At 36.7% G+C, this 22,670-nt stretch overlaps 1 protein-coding gene across 1 annotated transcript in view; it reads right to left on the reverse strand.

Annotated features, from left to right (window-relative positions):
- The window catches only part of LOC140170453 (uncharacterized), a 90,358-nt gene that overhangs the window by 31,084 nt on the left and 36,604 nt on the right, over positions 1–22,670 (reverse strand). The window contains exons 2-3 of the mRNA XM_072193820.1: positions 15,565–15,700; positions 11,282–11,614 (exon numbers count right to left, since the gene is read on the reverse strand). Coding sequence (XP_072049921.1) covers positions 11,282–11,614; positions 15,565–15,634 — 403 coding nt within the window. The 5' untranslated portion in view covers positions 15,635–15,700. The remainder of the gene's footprint in view (positions 1–11,281; positions 11,615–15,564; positions 15,701–22,670) is intronic.

Genomic DNA, 22,670 nt, shown 5'->3' on the forward strand with positions numbered 1-22,670 from the left:
CCATGGAAGGGGCAGAGGGGGAAGATCAGATTCAACACAATCTGCAAAGGACACATCTTCAACTTCAAGAACACTAAATGGGTTGCTGGTAGGTATGGTTGGAATATCAAAAGTTGTCACATTAAGTTGTACATGAGTTGGTTCAGGAATATCTATCATAATATGTTGAGTGGTAGGGGTTGATGTTACAGGAGTTGAAATGGTTTCACAAATTGGAGATGAGGCATGACTAGTCTGAGTTCCTGTTGTATTGAGTTCACACTGATGAGTAGTCTGAGTTGATGTTGTCATGGTAACAAGCTGCTGATCAGTTTGGGTGCCAACTGACTTACATATCTGCTGATATCTAACAGGTGTGGAAGTAACAGGTACACCTGCTGCGAATGAAATTTCATCATCAGAGTCACAAGTTGCAGAGACACTTGATACATTGCTGGTGTGAGTGTCCAGTAAGTTACTAATGTGGCTTTGAAGAACAGAGGATACCCATGTAGAATGCTGGATTCCTTGCACAGACATAGTGTTCCTTGTAGGATAGCAAGTGATGGTGACAGCAAGTTCACAGCATCTAAAGATGAGACCATGTTGCTTGCCCTTGTCTTCTGGTGATGGATACAGTGATGTCAGTTCTCTTATAACAGAGTCAAAATATTCTGGGTTAATTGATACAGTGGTTGAAATAGACTTGGGTTCAATAATCCATTTTGAATCTCCAAAATGTCATCTTGAGAAAACCAGCAAAAGATAGGTTAAAGTTTGCCAGGGTTCTATGCATAATACTCCATGCTGAGTGCATTGTCTGATGAAAGGAAGATGCCATTGTCAATCAATAACCAATTGTTACTCCTTGTAAATTTGGATCAATACAGGATGTAGCTGGTAGACATGAAGACAACTTAATATGTAGAATATATATGAAGACAGCACAGAATTTCAAACTAAATTCATTAAAATCTCCACAAATATATCAAAATCAGCAATAAAAATTATATGTAGAGATTCCTGGTGATAAGTCCAAGATGATGATATAAAATTTAACAGCAACACAATAGATTTTCAGCAACAACAAGTCAATCAAATGAGAGCTCAGGATATGTGTGTGTACACCTCTTGAACCAATGAGAACATGAAGTATGAACTTTGACCTCTAATGAATTAGTGCGCCCACATGATCCCACTTTTTTTTTACTTGTTATCAGTTATACATAAGCCCCTTTATCCAATCATCCAAAAAGTAAGATGGGATCTTGTTGGCGCATTTTTTATTATGGGTCAAAGTTCTACTTTTGTGCTGCACATAGGCAATGTAATGCCAATTCGGCACAAAGTATGAACTTTGACCTCTATTGAATTAGTGCGCCCACATGATCCCACTTTTTTTTTTACTTGTTATCAGTTATACATAAGCCCCTTTATCCAATCATCCAAAAAGTAAGATGGGATCTTGTTGGCGCACATTTTTATTGCGGGTCAAAGTTCCACTTTCGTGCTGCACATAGGCAATATGCATCACTTTGGCACAAAGCGTGACCTTTGACCTCTTTTATATTAGTGCGCCCCCACATGATCCCAATTAGCTGTTGCTTGTTTTTTGTCTACTGGTCGCCAAAGAAGCTAGACGATGAAAAATAAAATTGGGATCTTGTTGGCGCATCTTCTTGTGATGCAGTAAAAAGCCCACATTGTGCAGCGAGTGGGAAAAAGAGGTCAAATTCACCTCCAAAATGAGGCTAAGTCCATTTTCAAAAAATCAGAAAAATATGAAGATCAAGAGATCCCAAGCTAATTTTTTCAGTTCTTGCAGAGAATTACCTCTTCTTTGATGAAATCCTATTCAGAGAGTCAGGTGACGTTGGCGCCCAATAATACAGGCGTGCAAAAATGTGCTAAAATAGGAAATTTTGACCTTTGACCTCTGTTAACTCTGTGCCCCACCGAAATCCCAGAATTTTTTTACTCAAAAATGAAACTTGCCATGGAGGTCTTTACTTTCAAACTTGTTCGGACTTGGGATCTTGATGGCGCAGCCCGTTATGATGCTTTGAAGTTTGCACGAGGGCGCTTTTCATCAAATCATTGGATTTGCTGATTTTGTGCGCCATCAAGATCCCATTTTTTTTTCTTGGTTTTTGTAATGTAACCATTTGGTACTTCAAAAAAATGCAAAATGCAGGTTGGGATAATGATGGCGCATGATGTTACGCACCTCCAAAGTTTACCATTTGCAAGTAAGGCTCAGAGAGGGTGAAATTTCAAGAATTTTTTTAAGCTGAACGAGGGCGCTGTGCACGCTCATATTTTACATGAGTGTTGTTGGTGTTAATATGTACCAAAATTATTTTTTAGAGAAAATTCTATTTTTTTGTATCACAACCCCTGATTTGGGTACATAATAAGGGAGACTGGCTCTTAACGCACAAATACGCGACGCATACGCGACGCTTATCTGTTTGCGCGGCACATCTTATGGAAACACCACGGAAGCACTGATTTCACAAAAACCTAGTGGTCAAATGGCTCCGTTTTAGCTGATAAAATGTGGGTTTTTCAAGTTCTTTCCCCCGATTTAAATATCAAGTTATGAATGGATTTCGCTCAAACTTCTCAAGGGGCTGTGGATTTACCCGATGTTCACGTAATATAAGTTACAAAAAACGAAAACTGTCGCATTCTCCTGTGAAATTCGATGAAAGTGCAAAATGTGACCACTTTAAACTTCAACTGCCATTATTTCAATGTTCATTTTCTCGGTAAAATGACGATTTAGGTACACGATAACTCAATAAATACAGCATCTATAGGTAAGCAAATATGATCATCGTAAAAAGCATGATCGACTCAAGAAACGGTTTTCTCATTTTTTATATTTTGGTCTATTTCCGATTTGGGGCATCATTTTGTGCAAATAGGCGTTTTTGAATTTTAAAAAGTTCATTTTGATGCCTTATATGGTCAATATCTCAAAAAATAAGGCCAATATCAAAAAAATTAAAAAAAAGTTTTTGGAATGGAGCCTCAAGATTGAGCTAAAAACAAAATAAAATATTTTGGAAAGAATGTTTTTTGTTATGATGTACCTAATAAATATTGCCAAAAACTCACTTTTTGTGATTTTCTTCAAAATTGTTGTTTTTACCCCAAATCTGTATTTATATTAAGATTTATTGATGTCTTGCCTTCTTAAAAATGTATACTTTTATACGTTTTGCGCGAATGATTACAAAGTTATTGCACTTTTACTACATGCATGTCTGAGAGTACACAGCCACCTTAAGGTAACGCTATTGGATATAGATTTTTGTCTGATTGAAATATGTGAGCCCATTCTCTCCTGATTTCAAAACTGAAAATTTTATTTTAATCGGATATTCGGTTACAAAAATATGGCCTGTCAAAATGGCACGTAACCAAGAAGTTGGCAACAACTTTCTTTTATTTTTGTTATGCAATGTTGTCAGGTAGGCCTTATTTTCTAATTATATATGCAAGAATTATACAAAGTAAAATGTTCAGATCGGCTACAAAATAAAATGGATGCCTTTGGCAAATTTCCATTTGCATAATTAATTAGGGCCCTAATCAACTTTTCTAATAAGTGGCCCTAATTAATTATGCAAATTGAAATTTGCCAAACGCAACCGTAATTTTGTAGTATAGTGTGTGTTCTACCCATGTAGGCCTACCATGCCTCAGTACCATAGCTCTTTTAATTGTATCTGATTATCTGAAATCTTTACTTTGCATAATTCATGCATGAATTAGAAAATCATCTGGCAACTGGACTTGTCAAAAATATAGAAAATAAAAAGAAAGTTGTTCCCAATTTTTTGTTTTGGTTTCGCGCCATTTTGACAGGCCATATCTCAAGAACCGAATGTAATCTACAGGGCATAAGTTTTAACATACTATAGTATTATTTAAATAGAAAGAAAATCTAAATTTGTGCATTAGCCAATAGGGCCACGGTCACCTAAAGCCATCTTGCAATCTTGCAGATAATTCTGATGTATGAAATAAGACCTTCAAACTTTCAGATATGAAGAGTTCCAGATGCAGGCAGCCGTTTCTGTTTTTTAAATATAGGCCTAAGTTGTATCAAGAGTCATTTCTTGTGGATTTTTTGACTGAAAATTACGATTGTAACATTTCAGAGTAACACATTTTTGTATCAGATTCTTTTAGGCTTGTTTATTATATTTTGTATTCAGGACTAAAATAATATTAATATTATTATATTTAGGGGAGTCTTTTCACAGGCCATTACTTTTTTTGTATAGGCCTATGTGTAATTGAATAAAAAATCAAAAACATTATTGTTTTGTTTTCTTTCCTTCATTTGTGCTTTGTTTTGCATCGAAAGGGCCAATATCAACACCTTGTTTGTAAGAATTATTGTGTGGGGAAATATGATTCTTGTATTTTATTTTATAAACAAAAAGCAAATTTCTCAGTCATAGTCTTGAAACGGTCATAGGTATGCATGCAAAAATATTGCAACAGTAGTCAGTAGAATGTAAAAAAACTGACATAGGCCTACATACCACCAACATGACCAACCACGCATGGGAATTGGGGAAGCAAATACTTTAAAACGAATTATTTCGAATTATATCAACGAAATAAAATTGCAATACTTTAGTACAGCAATGAAGCCGGCCATAGGCGCGGCTAGGCGTATCATACCATACATTGCAAACATCATCATGATCATGACATGCCGTGTAACGCTGAACACGGCACTACAGCACATACATCTCGTATGCAGAGAAATCAAATAGCTAGCCGGTCTTTTCAATCCCATCATTTCAACCTATTATTATGATGTAGACCCGCATGCACGATGATGCGGCCTAGTCGAGCCTAGCATGCATGCCAGTCGGCCTGCTGACTCACCGCGTATTAAATGGCACAAAAATACCTCAAATTTTGCACAAAACAATCCATGATGTCAAATTATCACATCCAAAGTGTCGCCATGAACGTCAGCTTCAACTTCTCCAGCCAAAGTTTTTCCATTGATAATCAGATTTCATGTAATCATGAAATTAAACCTTGTTTGATGTGTATTCCCATTGTCACAGCATAACTGTTTTCCATCTTGCCTTCAACGATAAAGCTGCTGATGAGCGCTGAGGCTACAACCTATAATTAAAGACCGAATTAAAAAAAGACTAGTTTGCGTCTGACGTCATGACAAAGGCGCGCCGTGATTGGTTGCTGGTTGACGGGATGGTATACGCAAGCTAGTCTTTTTAATTCGGTCTTCAATTATACAACGTATGAGTTTGCATAATAATTCATGAACTTGAGACCCGCACCATTGGCGCCACGTGCTAGGTGTTTCTAGAATCCCTATAGAATAAGATTAATTTTAATGCTAATTTATTGCACATGCTGAGGAAGCGTGATTACCTTTTTGAACATTCGGAAATGGCGATAGGCGAATTTATGTATGGCGCAGAGAGGTGGGGATATATATTGGGCTCTCGATATTGGGCGGAAATTAGAGTACTTGTCAGAATATAAATTTGTACAATCGGCCTACATGCCGCGCAATGTGCGGCATTTAAGGTGTCAATTTCAAATCAAACTACCTCCTGGCGGAGGCAGAAAAATGCATAAAATTCAACTTGAAAATTTCCCCATAGCACTGTACAGGCATATTTCTGCTTCAAATTTGAGCAAAAATTGGTGCAAAAAAAAATAAGTCCTTCAAAATGAGGATACTAAGGGCTAAACAAAAAACATGTTGCTCTAGAGGGAGGCATTGGTAAGGGCAACATGTATTTTGTTTAGCCTCAAACCTCCCAGTTTTGAAGGACTTATTTTTTGTTGCAAAATCTGTGACTTTTTTCACGCCCTTAAAATCCTTAGGGGTGGTAGCATTTTGCAAGTTATTTTCTTTTCTGTATATCTAGCTTACTTGTTTGTTATATCACCATTTAGCTATTGAAATACTGAGCAAACAAACACTTAAAGCATCCATATAGCTCATACCATTGTGGAGATATGGCCTTTTCAAATCGAAAATGATGCGAATATTGTATTTTTTTCTGAATCAATTGTCACCCAAACCCTCAAGTTTCTACCCCTGCTACAAAAATAAAGAAATATGTGGATCCCATTCAATGCTTTTAATAAATTATGGCATAATGGCAATAAAGCTCAATAGCCAATATCGAAAGCAAAACAGAAATGTACTGACAACAATGCTGCAAATGTCCGTAGGGGCCCATAGTGACCAAATAGTTTTGATTTTTTTAACTCTTTTTCGTACTGATTCAGAACCAAAAGGAAACAAACTATATTTCCCCTTGCAATAGTATGTACATTTCAAATGAATGTAATAAAGTTAAGAAAAAGAAACCTACCACTACCGGGTATTATATCGGGTACCTCTTGCATAAAATACTATGCGCCACACACCATGCTTCAGACATTTTGGAATTTTTAAAGCTTTATAGTACCATCATCGATTTGAAGTCTCCTCAGCAGTTATTGTGACCACGACCAGTTCGCTCATTTCAAACAATGTAAATGATGCAAAACCAAACTAGCTGTTGAGGAGACTATTTAATCATCTGCAATAACCCTGCCCAGAAATCCAAAAGTGGTAGCCATGCCAGTACCACCAAGGAAGCTATTTTTGCATGAATTTTCTAATTTCTCAGAAAATACATCGTCAAATTTCAGGATAGTAATGACAAAAATATGATCTATTGTGTGATACCAAAAACTCATTAACATTGAAAAAAATCAAGGGGTTATAATGTCGATCGGGTTACGGACCTTTAATAGACAAAATAATAGCATATTTGACATCTCTGAAAAAAATAAATTGTCACTAAAAATGCCTATTTTCGGCAAAAAAAGACCCAAAATCAATTTTTGTCCTCAAAAAAATACATTGAGATGCCAGGTTTTTAGTTCTAAAAAATAGCTGTTCGCAAACCACACAATCCCCCGGGCTGGACAGTCAGTAAAATGTAACCAATTAGTACCCATACCTACTCCACCCACCCACCACCCAGTTGGATTACAACCCCCCACCTCTCTGGACTAACTTTGAACATCTCCCATCCCATACGAACTAAAAAAAATAATTTGGCACTAAATGTAGACTGTACCCACCAAGTTTCATGCCCATCCAACAGTTTTTACCAATTTGACCTCAGATGACCCTTGGTGACCCTGAAATGACCATAAAAATTGGCTCTAAATGTTGACTGTACCCACCAAATTTCATGCCCATCAGACAGTTTTTACTAATATGACCTAAGATAACCCCTGGTGACCCCAAAATGACCTTCCAAAAATTTGGCTCAAAATGTAGACTGTATCAACCAAGTTTCATGCCCATCCAACAGTTTTTACTATTTTGACTTCAGATGATATCTGGTGACCCCAAAATAACCTTCCAAAAATTTGGCTCTACTGTTGACTGTACCCACCAAGTTTCATGCCCATACGACAGTTTAACTAATTTGACCTCAGATGACCTCAGCATAACCAATACAAACTTGTTCTGTCTCGGGTCAAGATGCACACACCCACCAAGTTTAAGGAACGTGCGACCCCTAGTCTCTGTGAAAATAGGCGCAAAGTAAAACTTAACCAAAATGGAACACACATAAACAGTATACAGAAGGAATACACTATCGCAATACCCTCCTGCTAAAGCCAGGGGGATAAAAATGAATCTACACATAACTTTACCTTAAATATGATATATAAAACAAATGTTCACCGCTAAAAACTTTTTACACTTTTTACCCACCCCCCACCCCCAATCATATGGTGCCAAGATCTTGAACGCTGTCATATATATATAATTGTTTACCATTCTATATTAATTTCTTGTTCACATGTATGCCTTGTTGATATAATAAACTTCTGAGATGCTATGTAAGTAGAGTCAAAACTCTTTTAAAACTCTTTATTTCAAAACTTTTTTTTAAAACTTTTAATTTCGGCACACAATGCGGCCGAAATAACCAAAGGCAGGGTTATTTCGCCACCCATTTATCAAAAAAAAAAAATTAATATTATTAATTTTTTCAAAGATAAAAACTCATGGTTAAGGGGCTGAAAGGCACTAACAAAAAATGCAACTTGCAGAAAGAAAAGACATGTCATCTCTGAGAAAAAAAATCAAATGTATGAAGAAGTGGCTGAATTATCCCCGGTTTATGGTACCTAGACCCTCCCTCGGGTCCATGGAGAACGACTGGTAATGCAGATTACATAGCATTAAAAATCAACCCAATACATGGACCCTCCCATCTGTAAGCAATTTGCCTTCCAGTTCCCAGCATTTTGTGGGAGTTCACTTTTACCGATTTGGGGTCACGCAATCTTTCTATTATATACCTGCACGTCCATGTTTTCACTACATTAACGTTTGTGTAAGCGACTAAAACAACGATATTGTATCCGACCAATCAACGCAGCTTGGCAGCGCGGGGATATTTGAAGAGTCTTCCCCAGCTAAATAATGTGCAAACATTTGCAAACCGCTCGCGATAATATACGCAATATGGACAATAGGCCTAAGTCCGAGTCGAGTGGTTGCTTTTTATTATTGCGCGTACCATGGGTCTATCAGACGCGTGCCACTTGAGCTCAATACCTCTCAGTTGTTGACAAGTGTCCCATCCAATCTTACGTCGCATCCCGCGGCATAGCTTTGTGCTACCATATTTGAATTGAAACTGGGGCGGGGCTTTCATAATGTGACCGCCCTGTGGCTAAAAACCATCGCCATCTCTCATGTGAAACATGTAAAAGGAAGTGTCACATCACCTGCGGTAGAATTTCACCAGCCGAGTTTAGATGGATGTCGTCTCAAAATTCCTCCTGGATTTGCCCTCGTTGTTTACTGCATGAACTTCCTCAACAGATTGATGATGTTCCTATTAATTTGGAAGTACCCCAACATGACTCTTTTACAGCAACTAATATAAAACATCTCAAGGGACTCAAAATTTTAAATCTAAATCATAGTTTTAGAAAGTGAACCGGACATACTCGGAATTACAGAAACCTGGCTAAATGATAGCCATACAAACTCTGAAATTCATATTCCTAACTACTAATCTATACCGCAAGGATAGGACAGATGGCTATGGAGGAGTTATCTTGCACACCCACATCCACCGACTGGAGACTAATTTGATCACATTGTCTCCGTCTCTACATGGTAAGATCGATACCCTTTGGGTGAAACTGACTCTTCCATGCTCCCGCCCATACAATCCTTGCTGGTATTGTCAATGGACCAAAAGTTTGTTGTGAACTTTTTGAAGATCTAGATTCTGTACTTAAAGAAGTTGATGGTATAAGTGTTATGTCAAGAACATCTGCTGAAACCCTCTGTACGAGGGGGTATCAAAAAGTTTTAGAAATCGCCCAGAAGTGAAAGAGCTCTATCAATGAAATTTTGTCAGTGCAATCACTGGTCTTATGTACACTATGATGCAAAATGGTCTCATAAAATGTTTACTTTTTTTTACAGGCGCTAGATGCCAGTACCTGCCTATGTAACCGCATAACTAGCAAAATGGAGAAAATTGAGGCATGTAGCATGATTAAGTTCCATTTTAAGGGTTACAGTGGCCAAAAAATCTATGATGAAATAAAAATTCATTTTCCAAAAAGCAACAGTGACAATATCACAATCACCACCGAAGATAACTTTCATTTCATCATCGATTTTCTAGGCACTGCAACCCTTCAAATGCAGGATCTTAATAATGCTGCTTGCCTCAATTTTCTCAATCTTGCAGTTTATGCGCAGTAACTGGGCCAGCAGGTTATTAGCATCTAGCGTCGCCTGTAAAAAAAGTAAACATACTTATGAGACCATTTTTGCACCACAGTGTACATAAAGACCAGTGATTGCACTGACAAAATTTCATTGATATAGCTATTTCACTTCTGGACGATTTCTAAAACTTTTTGATACCCCCTCGTATAGGGGATTTCAACTGTGATGGTCTCAAACCTAATGAATGGGAGTGGAGAAAACTTAATTCCACCATGTCCACCCACCATCTTACTCAAATTGACATCGGAATCACCATGCTTTGTAACGATTATTTGGAAGGGAGATCTCGAACAGATTGGACCAGTCGAGGAATCAGCGCTCAATGGACTTTCGCGTTCAATTATAATACGAGTATATTTCTATATTGCTGCATGGTTGATGACTGTGTGTGTATTCAGTGGCGTCGATTTGTGGATGAAGAGGAATGGGTTTTTGGCATTGAAGAAAATAAGGGGGGGGTTACAGGACTTTGGCATTTTTTTCATAGGGCATTATGTAATTATTTATTGTTACATTATCCAGAGATGAAACTGAACCGAGACTGGGGGCCAGTCTATATGGTACCCTGCTATCGAAAGCTATATGAGTTTTATTCTCTGGATTTGTCTATCAAAAGTTGGATTATTTTCACGAACAATCCTACAGATGAAATAATTCAGTGTTATATGATGATTTTATCACTCAACAAAAAATATTATATTGCAAGTTGAAATAACCTCCATGCTTTTTGCTGAACCATGAAATGGTCTCAGCCTATATTATACATGTATCTCACTTTCTTACTTCCTTGTTGTTGCACTCAGCAACCTTTTTGTCTTGTTTTAATGGACATATCTTGAAATACCAAGAACTGCAAGAAGGTATGACCTCCCGAGTAATGTCGCATGAAAGAGAATATTAATAAGGAATATAATAAAAAATATTTCCCCACCCGGAGATGACACTCATTATCAAAAAAATTAAAAAAAGGTTGAATATCATACAGGACATACGGATAGCTGCAGCTTTTGAGTTCGGGTATTTTTCTATCGAGGCATTACTGTGTTGTTGATGTTGAACCAAGTTGGATAGATTGGGCATCAGAGTGCGCGTGGGTGGATCGTCCTTCCTTTTTATGTTGGGTTATTGTGGGAGCAGATATTTGGTTCTGGAGCAATATGGCGTGTATTTGTGTAGCAGCTATGCTGCTTATTGTGCAGACTTTATTTTATTGATATGCACATGCATGCAATTTACAAAAGTGCAATTTATACAGTTTTTAGGTATTTTAAGTGCTTTGTAATTTAAGACTAAGGACATTTTATTTTTCAATATTTGTATATTTTTTATAACTTTGTATATCTGTGTATTATTTTAATATGTAAAGAGGGCCCCAGTGGAAAGCAGTGCTTTGTTCACTGATCTGGGCTACCCTCTATAAAGATGCCATTAATAAAAAAAAATAACTTTACCTACCTGACACAAATGTTATGGCATCATCATCATTAGATCCACCTGAAGTTGTTGAAGCAGAACACCAATACCTGTTTTCATCCAATGGATATTCAACAATTGGTATGGTAAGATCAAAGGTAGTGTTGCTCATTTGAAGTCTGTCTTTCTGATCGCCATCAATTACTCCAAATCTATAATATATAAGGGTTTCTAAATTTGGCTTATCTCCTACTTTCCAATATACAGTTTTGACATCTGCAATACCAGTATGTTCAAATTTGCAAGACCACACAGCTTCTGCTCCAGCCAATGCATCTGGGGCTATCACCTCAACAACAAGCTGTGCTCTTCCAGCTGAAAAAAAGAATGGGAAACAATGAAAAAAAATTACGGATGCAATAAAGTTCTACAAAACTATGTCTGTTTTTTGTTGCTGTCCAAGAGCTGGTTTTTAGATATACACTTTCAAAAAACTAAACTCACTTAGAGTAAAACTGGTCACATTCAAGGGTGAAAATAAGAGAGCTTGAACTTGAACCAGGGGCCACTTTGGCAAAAAAAGTGGCCCCTATGATTTACCAAGATTTGGAAGAACCAGGGTCCATTTCCAATTGGCCAATAAAAATAAAGATGTGCTGGATGAGTTAAATAAGCACTATTTGCTTGTAATTTGATATTTTTGGTTCACTATCCAGGGGACCAGTTTTGTGAGAAAAGTGTCCCCTGGTCAATTAAAATTGAGATGGAACCGCGGGCCAAACGGCTGGAATGGAATGTTTTACTATGTAGCCCTAGCTATCAAGCAGGCTTATATCATCTAATATCTGTAACATACCATGAATTGGTCTGAACGTATAACAACCATTTTCTTTATAAACACATATCTCAAAGCATGTATTGCAAGTGTATAGTGTTTGCAGTTGAAACATGAAATGATCTGCTGCCCCACTGGTTTCTGGCAACTGTTTCTTGAAGAAGTCCTTTTGTAGCAGAACGGAGGTTACGAGCTGGTGAATACAGTTCTAAAAGTTCATTTAAATATGCTGGAGCTGATATATACAAAATTCTTTGTTCAACTGGTAGCCAATGCAAGTCATATTAAAAACAGGTGTAATGTGCACATGTGGTTTTGTGTATACAATGTACATGTTATAAGTCTAGCAGCAATGTTTTGAATTCTCTGTCGGTGCAGCTGGGTCTTTGTGATGCCCTGCAACAGAGTTGTCAATGTCTATCTTGGATGTCATGAAGGCATGTACATTGTACCATCATTTCGACAGTCTCCATGTTTACATGTCTATGAATACGACCTATGTTTCTAACGGACGCATTCTGCTCCATAGAAAGGGATGAGTCAAATATAACACCCCAGGTTTCGAACCTCTGATGATGGGATCAACATTAGCATTTCCTACCCTGATATGTGCAACATGGACTTTTGCAGTTTGATATTTTAAGCCAATAACCATGAACTCTGTTTTGTCATCATTTAGTTTCAAGTAGTTATGTGACATCCACAATTTTACCTCATCAATACATGTTTCCAAGCGATTGATAGCACCAACATATCAACGCTATAGTACTTTGCATGGTCAGGGTCTACAGAAATATATATCTGGGTATCGTTCGCATTGCAATGGTAATCAAGGCCATGGCTTTGTTTAATGTCACCAAGTGGTAATGTGTATATTGAGAAAGCACTGGGTCAGATGACAGAGCCTTGGGGAACGCCATAGTCAATGGTCATGGTCGCATGTCACAAATTGATCACCCAAAAATGGATGAGCCGTAACATGAAAATGCTTTCTTCACACTTCAAGTTTGGTTTATTCTAAAAGTATAATACCTATTGTAAAAAGTTTGGTGTCATTTTGTAGATAATTATGTTCTTTGTCAAATACAAAAAACCACAAGTCAATTGGACAACTAATTTGATATTTATACTTCAATATATACATGTAAGATGTGGCAATGGAGGAGCCGGGCGGGTGAGCCCCACGAGGTTGTACACATAATTGTGAAAATATGGCAAACTTCAAACCTTGTATCTTAAAATAAAAATCCCTTTAAAAAGGGATGCGTCTGGTCCAGAGAGAAGATTGGGTGTGTTGCAAGCATGGAAACAGACTTGAAGAATCAGGAATCAAATACTAGTATAATTATGTACTCTCATGGCATTTTATTAGTCGACATATAAAACTAAATGTAGTTGGTGGTAATTAAATATAAAAATGATAAGAAAGTTTTGACGTCTGGACAATTATAGTTGTATTAGAGATATAAGATGCACTTAAGTTATGTCCAGCGTTCGAAATAAATGGTTGTCCAGGACAACCACAATGAACATCGGACAACCCAAAATGGAAATTAACTTGTTAACACAAACTGTAAAGCACATTGACTTCCTGATCAGGGCTGTCAACTTTTTGGAATTGCTTGGCGTGAGACAGAGCCGTACCGGGATTTGTCTACTACAATGTTCATATTGGGGGGGGGGGGGTGTAGGAGCAACAAATTATTTTGATGATGCGTGAGATTTTACTCATTTTCCAGCGCTTTTGTGAGATTTACTACCTAGGAGTGAGATTATACTACCCTGGCATGAGACTCGCGGCCAATGCGTGTGTGCACCGCGTGGGAAACCAGGATTTGAGTGTTTACAAACACAGGAATTCAAGGAGGTTAGACCCATAAAGCAGTAATTCGAGGAGCTTCACAGAGTGAAATAGTAATATGCTGGTGGAGCAGTGACAGGTGTTTTCTCTGATTTGATTTTACCCTTGGGGCCAGACGCGAAAAGAGAAACATGTACATGTACATGTAGCAGCCGACAATTGCATCGTTTTGATATGGATACACACAAATGACTTGAGTGGGCCTTGTATTAACAATAGCCAGCAGGAGACTAGCATTCTCAGTAATTGGTTATTACTGTCTGTTCAATTAGCTTAGATTCTTGAATTTTTAAGATATTTGAAAAAATAAAAAATCGTGGTCAAAGTCATCAAAGAAAAGTGTTAGCACAGCCTTAGACCTAACGTGATTTATACTTTTCAAATTCTAAAGTTCAATTTAAAACCCCATTTCTTTTCAATTTTGGTCTTTCCCGCGATATTTTTACAAAAAGCCGTAGAACGTCGGGTACCATAAACTTTTTTGAATCAATCCATTTAGAGCAATGGGGACGATAGTATTTATTCGACCATCCGCATCAGGAAGTATTGTCCAGCAAAGTATTGGCCAGTATGCCTAATTTGTGTTGAAACCCCACATTACGTTATTATTTATGAACTAAGATTTTCTAAAATAGGCCCAGCTTATATTTATAATGCCTTTATGTATTTATTTATTTATTTATTTATTTATTTATTTATTTATTTATTTATTTATTTATTTATTTATTTATTTATTTATTTATTTATTTATTTATTTATTTATTTATTTATTTATTTATTTATTTATTTATTTATTTATTTATTGTTGCGAATGGGTCGGAGAATGGGTCTGAGAAGGTGTAGGCCTATAGGCCTATTATAAAGCTACACATTTATTTTCAATTTGTTATTTCGTTTTGTTTGTTGAAACAAACTGACAAAACTGTGAACCAAAAGAACTTTTGTACAAGAAAATATTATTTAAAACAATCAGGTTACAAAAAAAAAACTGTATCTGAAAATGTCAAGCGAATGCTGATATTCCTGGGAAGGAATTGTGGTATTAAACAAAACTCAATTTACATTGTAAACCAGTTGAAATAAGAACAAATCCATAATTTTAATGTCATTGTTTAGGAAAATATAATGCTCAGAATAATGTTATGCATAAAACGTAACCGGTGGACCATCATCACCTATAGAACCTATCCAATAACCGGAACGGTATAACAATTGAAATGGCAGGACAGATTGTTGGACAGATTGTTTTGCTAAATTGGATAGGGTCTATGCCCTAAGTTGAGAATGGACCGTCCCACTCGATTTGTAAAAAGGTCGCGAACCCTTTCGGTGGACCCAAGTAACTGCCTAAAATGAGGCAAAATTGAAAAGAAATGGGGTTTTAAATTAAACTTTGGAATTTGAAAAGTATAAATCACGTTACATGTAGGTCTAAGACTGTGCTAACACTTTTCTTTGATGACTTTGGCCACAAGTTTTTATTTTTTCAAATATCTTAAAAATTCAAGAATCTAAGCTAATTGAACAGACAGTAGTGTAAAACTTTACCCAAACTTTAACCAATATCTGTGCTCGAACACAAGCGTTACTGTGCATGTAAAAAAAAGTAGACGAAATAGATTGACTTACATGTTGATAATGCAGAAAGAATAATTAAAATCAGGCACCCAGTTTTCATCCTTGGCATATAGCGTGGCATACTTCTATCAAAACACAGTACTCAACATCAATCCATAGGTTGAATGCACACAGAAGAAAAACATATCTGCAAACAAAATGAATATCATAATGTATTTAGAACAGATAAATAGAAGAAGTGAGTTAAAGGTCCGTAACCTGATCGACAACATCATCCCCCGATTTTTGTCATTGTTAATGAGTTTTTGGTATCACAAAATAGATCGTCATTTTTCTTATTCCTATTCTGAAATTTGACACTCCAAGTCGATGTATTTCTGGAGAAATCGGAGAATTCATGCTCATATATACATGTACCTCCCTTGGTGGCTACCAATTTCTGGAATTCTGGACAGGCTTATCGTAGATAATTATAGTCTCCTCAACAGCTAGTTTGGTTTCGCGTCATTCACATTGTATGAAAAGAGCGAACCGCAATAACTGCTGAAGAGACTTCAGATCAACAACGCTATTTTAAAGGGGCATTTCGTGATCCACAGCCTCATCCCCCACTTTTCCCAAAAAAAGTTGAGATTTTTACACCACTGGATACCTCTGGCTACATAATGTTTATGTACCAAATATTTTTTGCAGATAAATTCGTTTAGCAAAAATATCGCCAATTTGAATTTCGTTCTGGTGCACCAGAACGAAATTACTACTCATTGTCTATAATGGAGCAGTGTAATACATAATCATGCATAACTCGCAAACGCAAAATCGGAATCAACTGAAATTTTGGAAATAAGCTTTTTTAGTATGGCGCAGTTGGTTAGAGCGTCGATTATTGACCCAGAGGTACCCGGTTCAAATCCCGGTAGTGATAGTTTTTTTTTCTGCTCCATTTTTTAAACCCAAAATTATTTACATTCATTTGAAATGTACATATTGCAAGGGGAAATATATTTGGTTTCTTTTTTTTCTGAATCGGTACGAAGAGTTTTTAAGATCAGACTATCAGTCTCGGACCGTATGCTGCGATCAATGAGAAACTCGGTCCTAACTCTCATGTACTCTTATGGCCTCCCCCTACCTAGCTATGATGCTGTCAGTGCCAGTGGTCATCTGGGATAGTAGTACAAGACTCAAGCTCTTCTCCGTCAACTCTTAATTGGAAAGGGCTCGTAAAAACGGGCGATGACCGATGCTGTGCAAACGCAGGGGAATGACAATATTATCAAATCAACAATTATGGTTACTGACATAAGCGACCACTTTCCAACTACTTTATCGACCAACCTCGAAGTATAAAATCGAACGTGTAAAGGGAATGACGTAATCTACAAAAGAAATCACAATAGTAAGAATATTGCTCAATTTAAAACAAGACTATCCAACGTTAAATGGGGTAAAATTCTTGATAATATATTGATGCAAATGATGACTATAATAAATTCATTGACACCTTTAATACGATTTACGATGAATGTATTCCGCTAAAGAAATGTACTGGTAATGGGAAAAAAGAACCAATATCGCCATGGATTACGAAGGGATTGTTAAAAAGTATTAATAAAAAGAATATGTTAAATATAAACAATACATTCAATCTCCAAATGACAAAAAATTTCAAATATTCAAAACATATAAATATAAAGATAAGTTACAAATGCTTAGGCCTATTCGAAAATTCCTTTTATTCTTTAATAAAATATGTTTATAAAATTTCCTTGTTGCTTGTTTCACCTATTCCAGCTGTTTTAATGACAGTATTAATCACCTACCCCTTGCAAAAATTATAAAGAAATATGATTTATGATAAATAGCGCCATCTATAGTTTGCATTTAGTTAATAATGAAGCCAATTCTATATACATCAAACAACCATGAATTGGTTTAAAGCTAATAAATTGCAAATTAATGCTACCAAAACAAATATCATGATACTTGGCACACCCAAAATTACATCGATGAATCAAGACCTGCAAATCACACTAGATCACACGGCTTTAGAAAGAGTGCATCAAACTAAATTCCTTGGAGAACTTAATGCAGGAGGCAGTGCAAGAGAAAATGAAAACCCTAGTAAGTGATGTGAATGCACTCAGGACTGAGGTGGACGACTTGAAGGAGGACTTGCAGAAATTGAGAGGGGACCACGACCTCTTTTGTAAGCAAGAAAAACTTGAACATGAACGCAAGAAAGATGAAATGTTAAGGGCAGATCGACTTAACGAATCAGCTGCACTCAAGATCAAAAGCAGTGGAAGATCTGCAACAATACACTCGCAGAAATTGCGTTCTGGTGACTGGTGTGCCTGAAGAAGAGAAAGAAAACACAGATGCAACAATTTAAACCGGGCAAAAAACTGGCAAAAACAGGTTTTTGCCAGTTTTTGCCACTGGCAACGGCAAAAAACAGGTAAAACCGAACCCTGGTCCGGATCTATGTGTGTCTTTATTACAATTAAAACAAACCAATCAATTATCATGCCATAGATAAATTAGGGCTTTAAAACATATTTTCGTGTTTCACAATGTCAATTGTCATGAATACAGAAGAATAGTTTATCTTACAATTGAATACATGAATACAAAAGCCACCTAAGTCCATGGGAAGTGATTTTGAGAGAAAACCTGTGTATCATTTTAATTCCTTCAGTTAGATTTACCTGGTCAATATGGTAAGTTTTACGTGCAAATGAGTGGATTAACCTGTATTAGGTATGACGATTAGCATTTCAGGGACTTCGTGGGGTTCATTTTAAATTTTGGACTTAGGTGGTTTTTTTAATCATATACAAAGACAACAATGTTATAATGAGATTACCACTAGTAAGATAATACAAAATAAAGCGCACAGGTATGTATAATGTTGATAAGCATTCTGCCATGTAATATAAACCACACACTTTCTTTTATTAAACCCATTTTTGTCAAAAGTCACTCTCTAGCAATGAATGTGTTACAAGTGGACTTTTATACATACTGGGTTTTAATCAATGTGTTACAAGACTCAAATCATGGAATTGGGTGATTCTTTCATACATGCTATTTTTCACATGCTCAATAGACACAGAGGATGAATTTGAGTTGTTCTTTTATTCATATGACAGGCCTATGTAAAGCAACACTTTCCCATGCTTAACTCAATTTGGTTTAAGTATGGACTTAGGTGGCTTTTGTATTCATATATTCAATTGCTATAGTGCCCATATTCATAACCTTTAAAGATGTCCGGATCTATTTGTGTCTTTATTACAATTTTTTTTTTAAATCAATCAATTATCATGCCATAGATAAATTAGGATCTTAAAACTTATTTCGTGTTTCACAATGTCAATTGTCATGAATACAGAAGAAAAGTTCACTGGTTTGAATAAGTCACACAAAAAAGACAAAAAAACTAGAGACAATTTGCGCTCACAGAGCGCAGACAATCGCAAGGCATGTAACCCTTTAATGGCCGTTTGACCTGACCTTTGACCTTAATGTTTCCAGAGTCACGAGATTTGTTGTCACCCATACCCCTTACAGATTACAGTATATGATTTGACCCCAGATAACCTTTGACCTGAACCATACAAAGCGTTCCAACATATTCCCCTGGTCATTAAGTTTGTTGTCATAGAGTTTGAGCCTCGTACCCCTTACAGATGTCCAAAAAATGCATTTCTAAAATTTGACCTTTGACCTGACCCCTGCAAAATGTTCCCCTGGTCATGAGATTTGTCACTGAGTTTGAGCCCCATATACCCCTTACAGATGTCCAGAAAAGGAAATTAAGGAAATTATAAGAGTTTACCCCAGATAACCTTTGACCTGACCCCTGCAAAGTGTTCCAAAAAATTCCCCTGGTCATTAAGTTTGTTGTCACAGAGTTTGAGTCCCGTACCCATTACAGATGTACAGAAAATGCATTTCTTAAATTTGACCTCTGTATGACCTTTGACCTGACCCCTGTAAAATGTTCCCCTGGTCATGAGATTTGTTGTCACTGAGTTTCAGCCCCATACCCCTTATGGATGTTGAGATAATGCAATTGTAACATTTTACCCCCTTAATGACCTTTGACCCCAATTCTTTGTACAACTTTTAGACACTGGCTAAAGGCGATGCAGGTACCGGTATGCAAGTGACGACATTGTCTTATGTAATTTATGGAAGAAGAAGCATTTTTAGTGAAAATCACATTTTGGCCAAAATGACCTTTGGATGACCTTTGACCCCGAGTTGGTCATGTAACATTTGTGCCCCCACCCAATGGTCCTTGTGACCAAATATGGTCACATTGGCTTAATGCATATGGCTACGATGGCTCGTTAAAAGTTTGAAAGAAAGAAAGAAGAACTGACCAAAAACAGAACACTCGCGATTGTAAAAAAAAGGTGAAACTGTTGGGGCTCGAACTACTAGCCTTTCATTTCACCGTCTGAAGTACTGTCCATTACACCACGCTGTCATGTTGAAATAATTACGGGATTCCGTGATATATGGGTGCGCATTGCATTCTCGTGATTATGAAAATGGTAAATCTCGACAGACGATTTACATTTGCTAAAATCAGTAAAATGTAAATAATGTTAGAGCTAACAAAACGTAAAATAGTAAAATTAGATGTAGTTTTTAACAAGCTTTCAAACAAAACACTTTACAAATAAAAGTTGACACCAAATCGGCCTAAATTATGAATTTTGTCAACGGTTTACCATTTCTAAATTAAAGAAACCCCTTGTATTAATATTCAGTATTAGACTATGGTAAACCGTCAAATCACTGTGATTCAATGGGACGATTTATTTACAATCGCACTTTACCATTTCACGCAAATAAAATGATCAATTTTAAAGATATCTCTGCATGAGTAGGCCTACTTCATGAGTGTACTAATGCGAGTTTTTTATTGGTTCGTTTTGTTTTTGTTTTTTGCTTTGGGGGAGGGCATTGGTCTGAAAAAAGGTGAAAAGGTTGTTTTTGACTATATTGCCCTGCACTGCAGCGCTCACGCGATACCTATGCATTGAACTATATCATGCTGATCACTCACATCTGTAAGATTAGTATGTTTGAAAAGAGCGCTATTGTATTCAATCTATGATTGTAGACATACACAGGTGATGGGTGCAACCTGCTTGTAGTGCAGGGCGATATAAATTTGGAGTAATTCTATCAAGTAGTTTCAAAGTTACAGCCAAAAGTTTAAAATCAGATGTTAATTTTAGCGATTGCCTCAGACAATCCCAAATATGTCTTGAAACATTAAAGCGCCTTTAGGGAAAATAAGTCCCCCACTCCCCGCAATGTTGAAATGATATTGAATGATGGGGGGTGGGGAAGGGAAAAGTGTTAATTGATGGCCCATCCAGCTTTCTTCTAATTCCAAATTTTGAACATTTTTATCCACATTAAAAATACACTTTTGATTTCATTCAAGATGCCTAAAACGTTTCAAGGACATATTTCGGGGATTGTAGTACTCTTTCAAGTACCTTGTTCTATGAACTTATTGACCGCCCCTCGTATGTGTGCAAATATTTCATAGGGGAGGGGGTCATAGTCAATTTTAGTGAAAATCAGGGGGGGCCGGCCAAGATTGGCTGAATTTTGACGTTGTCATTGGTTTTACACGTAAACACAAAAAATGTCTCAAATTATTCCAAAACTGTACGTATGTTATTAAGCACTATTTTATCAGTCTAAATCCGCTGAGGTTCGCCAGTGAACCTCATTGTAAGTACTGTTTTTTGAATGTTTTGTATGAATAACGACGGTATGTTTATGATATATACCTAAAATTTCCCCATTGTGTATCACGGTTCGCTTGGTCTAATGGTAACGGGTCTCGCCTGCGGTGCATAGGGTCCCGAGATCGAGTCCCGCTCACTCCCGCTATAATTTTTTTTTTTTTCTTCACATTTATTTTGAATCCAAAAATATTTATTTTTATGTGAAAATTTATACATTCACTGAGAAATATATTTTGTGCATTTTTTTTTCTGTCACGGGCCAATAGAGCTAAAAACACAACTCAGCACGGGCGTCCAATGTCCAGGCAGTGTTGCCGCCATATTGTCCGCTTTGTTTACGATATTGGCTGTTGCCACAGTGAATAATGTAGTCCACCATCGTCTGGTGAAAATCACGTTTTTGGCCATTGACCGGAAGTAAATGACCTTTGACCTCAATTCATTTTACAACTTTTAGACACTGGCTATAGATGATGCATGTGTCCAAGTGATGTCACAGTGCTATGTAATGTAGGAGGAATAGCATTTTTAGTAAAAATCATGCTTTTGGCCATTGAACGCAAGTGGATGACCTTTGACCGGAAATGATCATGTGACATTTGTGGCACCACCCAATGGTCCTAGTGACCAACTATGGTCAACATGGCAGAAAGCATATGGCTACGATGGCCAATTTAAGGTATTGGTTACATACCGGAAATGACCCCTAAATGACCTTTGACCCCAAAGCTGTGTACAACTTTTAGACACTGGCTACAGATGATGCAAGTGTGCAAGTGATGTCACGGTGCTATGTAATATCAGTAAAAATCACGTTTTTGGCCATTGACCGCAAGTGGATTTTTTTTCTTTACACCTCAGTGAAGTTGGCGAAACGCCTTTATTTTATTTAGTTTATAATATCAAGCTCAAAAACTTGCTATTCCACAATATTGCAGCTCAAAAGCCACGACATGTAAATTAACATTATCAAAACATTATGTATAACTAGTACTGTATATTCAAATGAACCTTAAGGGCTGGGGTATGAACGTTTGGACAGTATTTATTTTGGGACATTAGAGCACATCAGACATATCGAATTGCATTCTGAATAATGAAGAATGTCATTCTGATATCAAATAATTTTGATTTTTGAAATTCGCAATTTATACACATTTTATGGCAAATCAATAAAATTGATATTTTGATATTTAACAGTACTTGAAGTAAACTTTATAAATCTGATGATTTATACTTAAAGTGTATGTAGGTGGGATGAAAAGCCGACGATCAATTGAAAATTTTGACCTTTCGATTGAAGATATGGATTTTTTCCCAAAACACCAAAAAAAAAAAAAAGTAGGTCTTTTTGGGAAAAAATCCATATCT

Source organism: Amphiura filiformis, chromosome 14 (assembly GCF_039555335.1).
Source record: "Amphiura filiformis chromosome 14, Afil_fr2py, whole genome shotgun sequence".
Classification (NCBI taxonomy): domain Eukaryota; kingdom Metazoa; phylum Echinodermata; class Ophiuroidea; order Amphilepidida; family Amphiuridae; genus Amphiura; species Amphiura filiformis.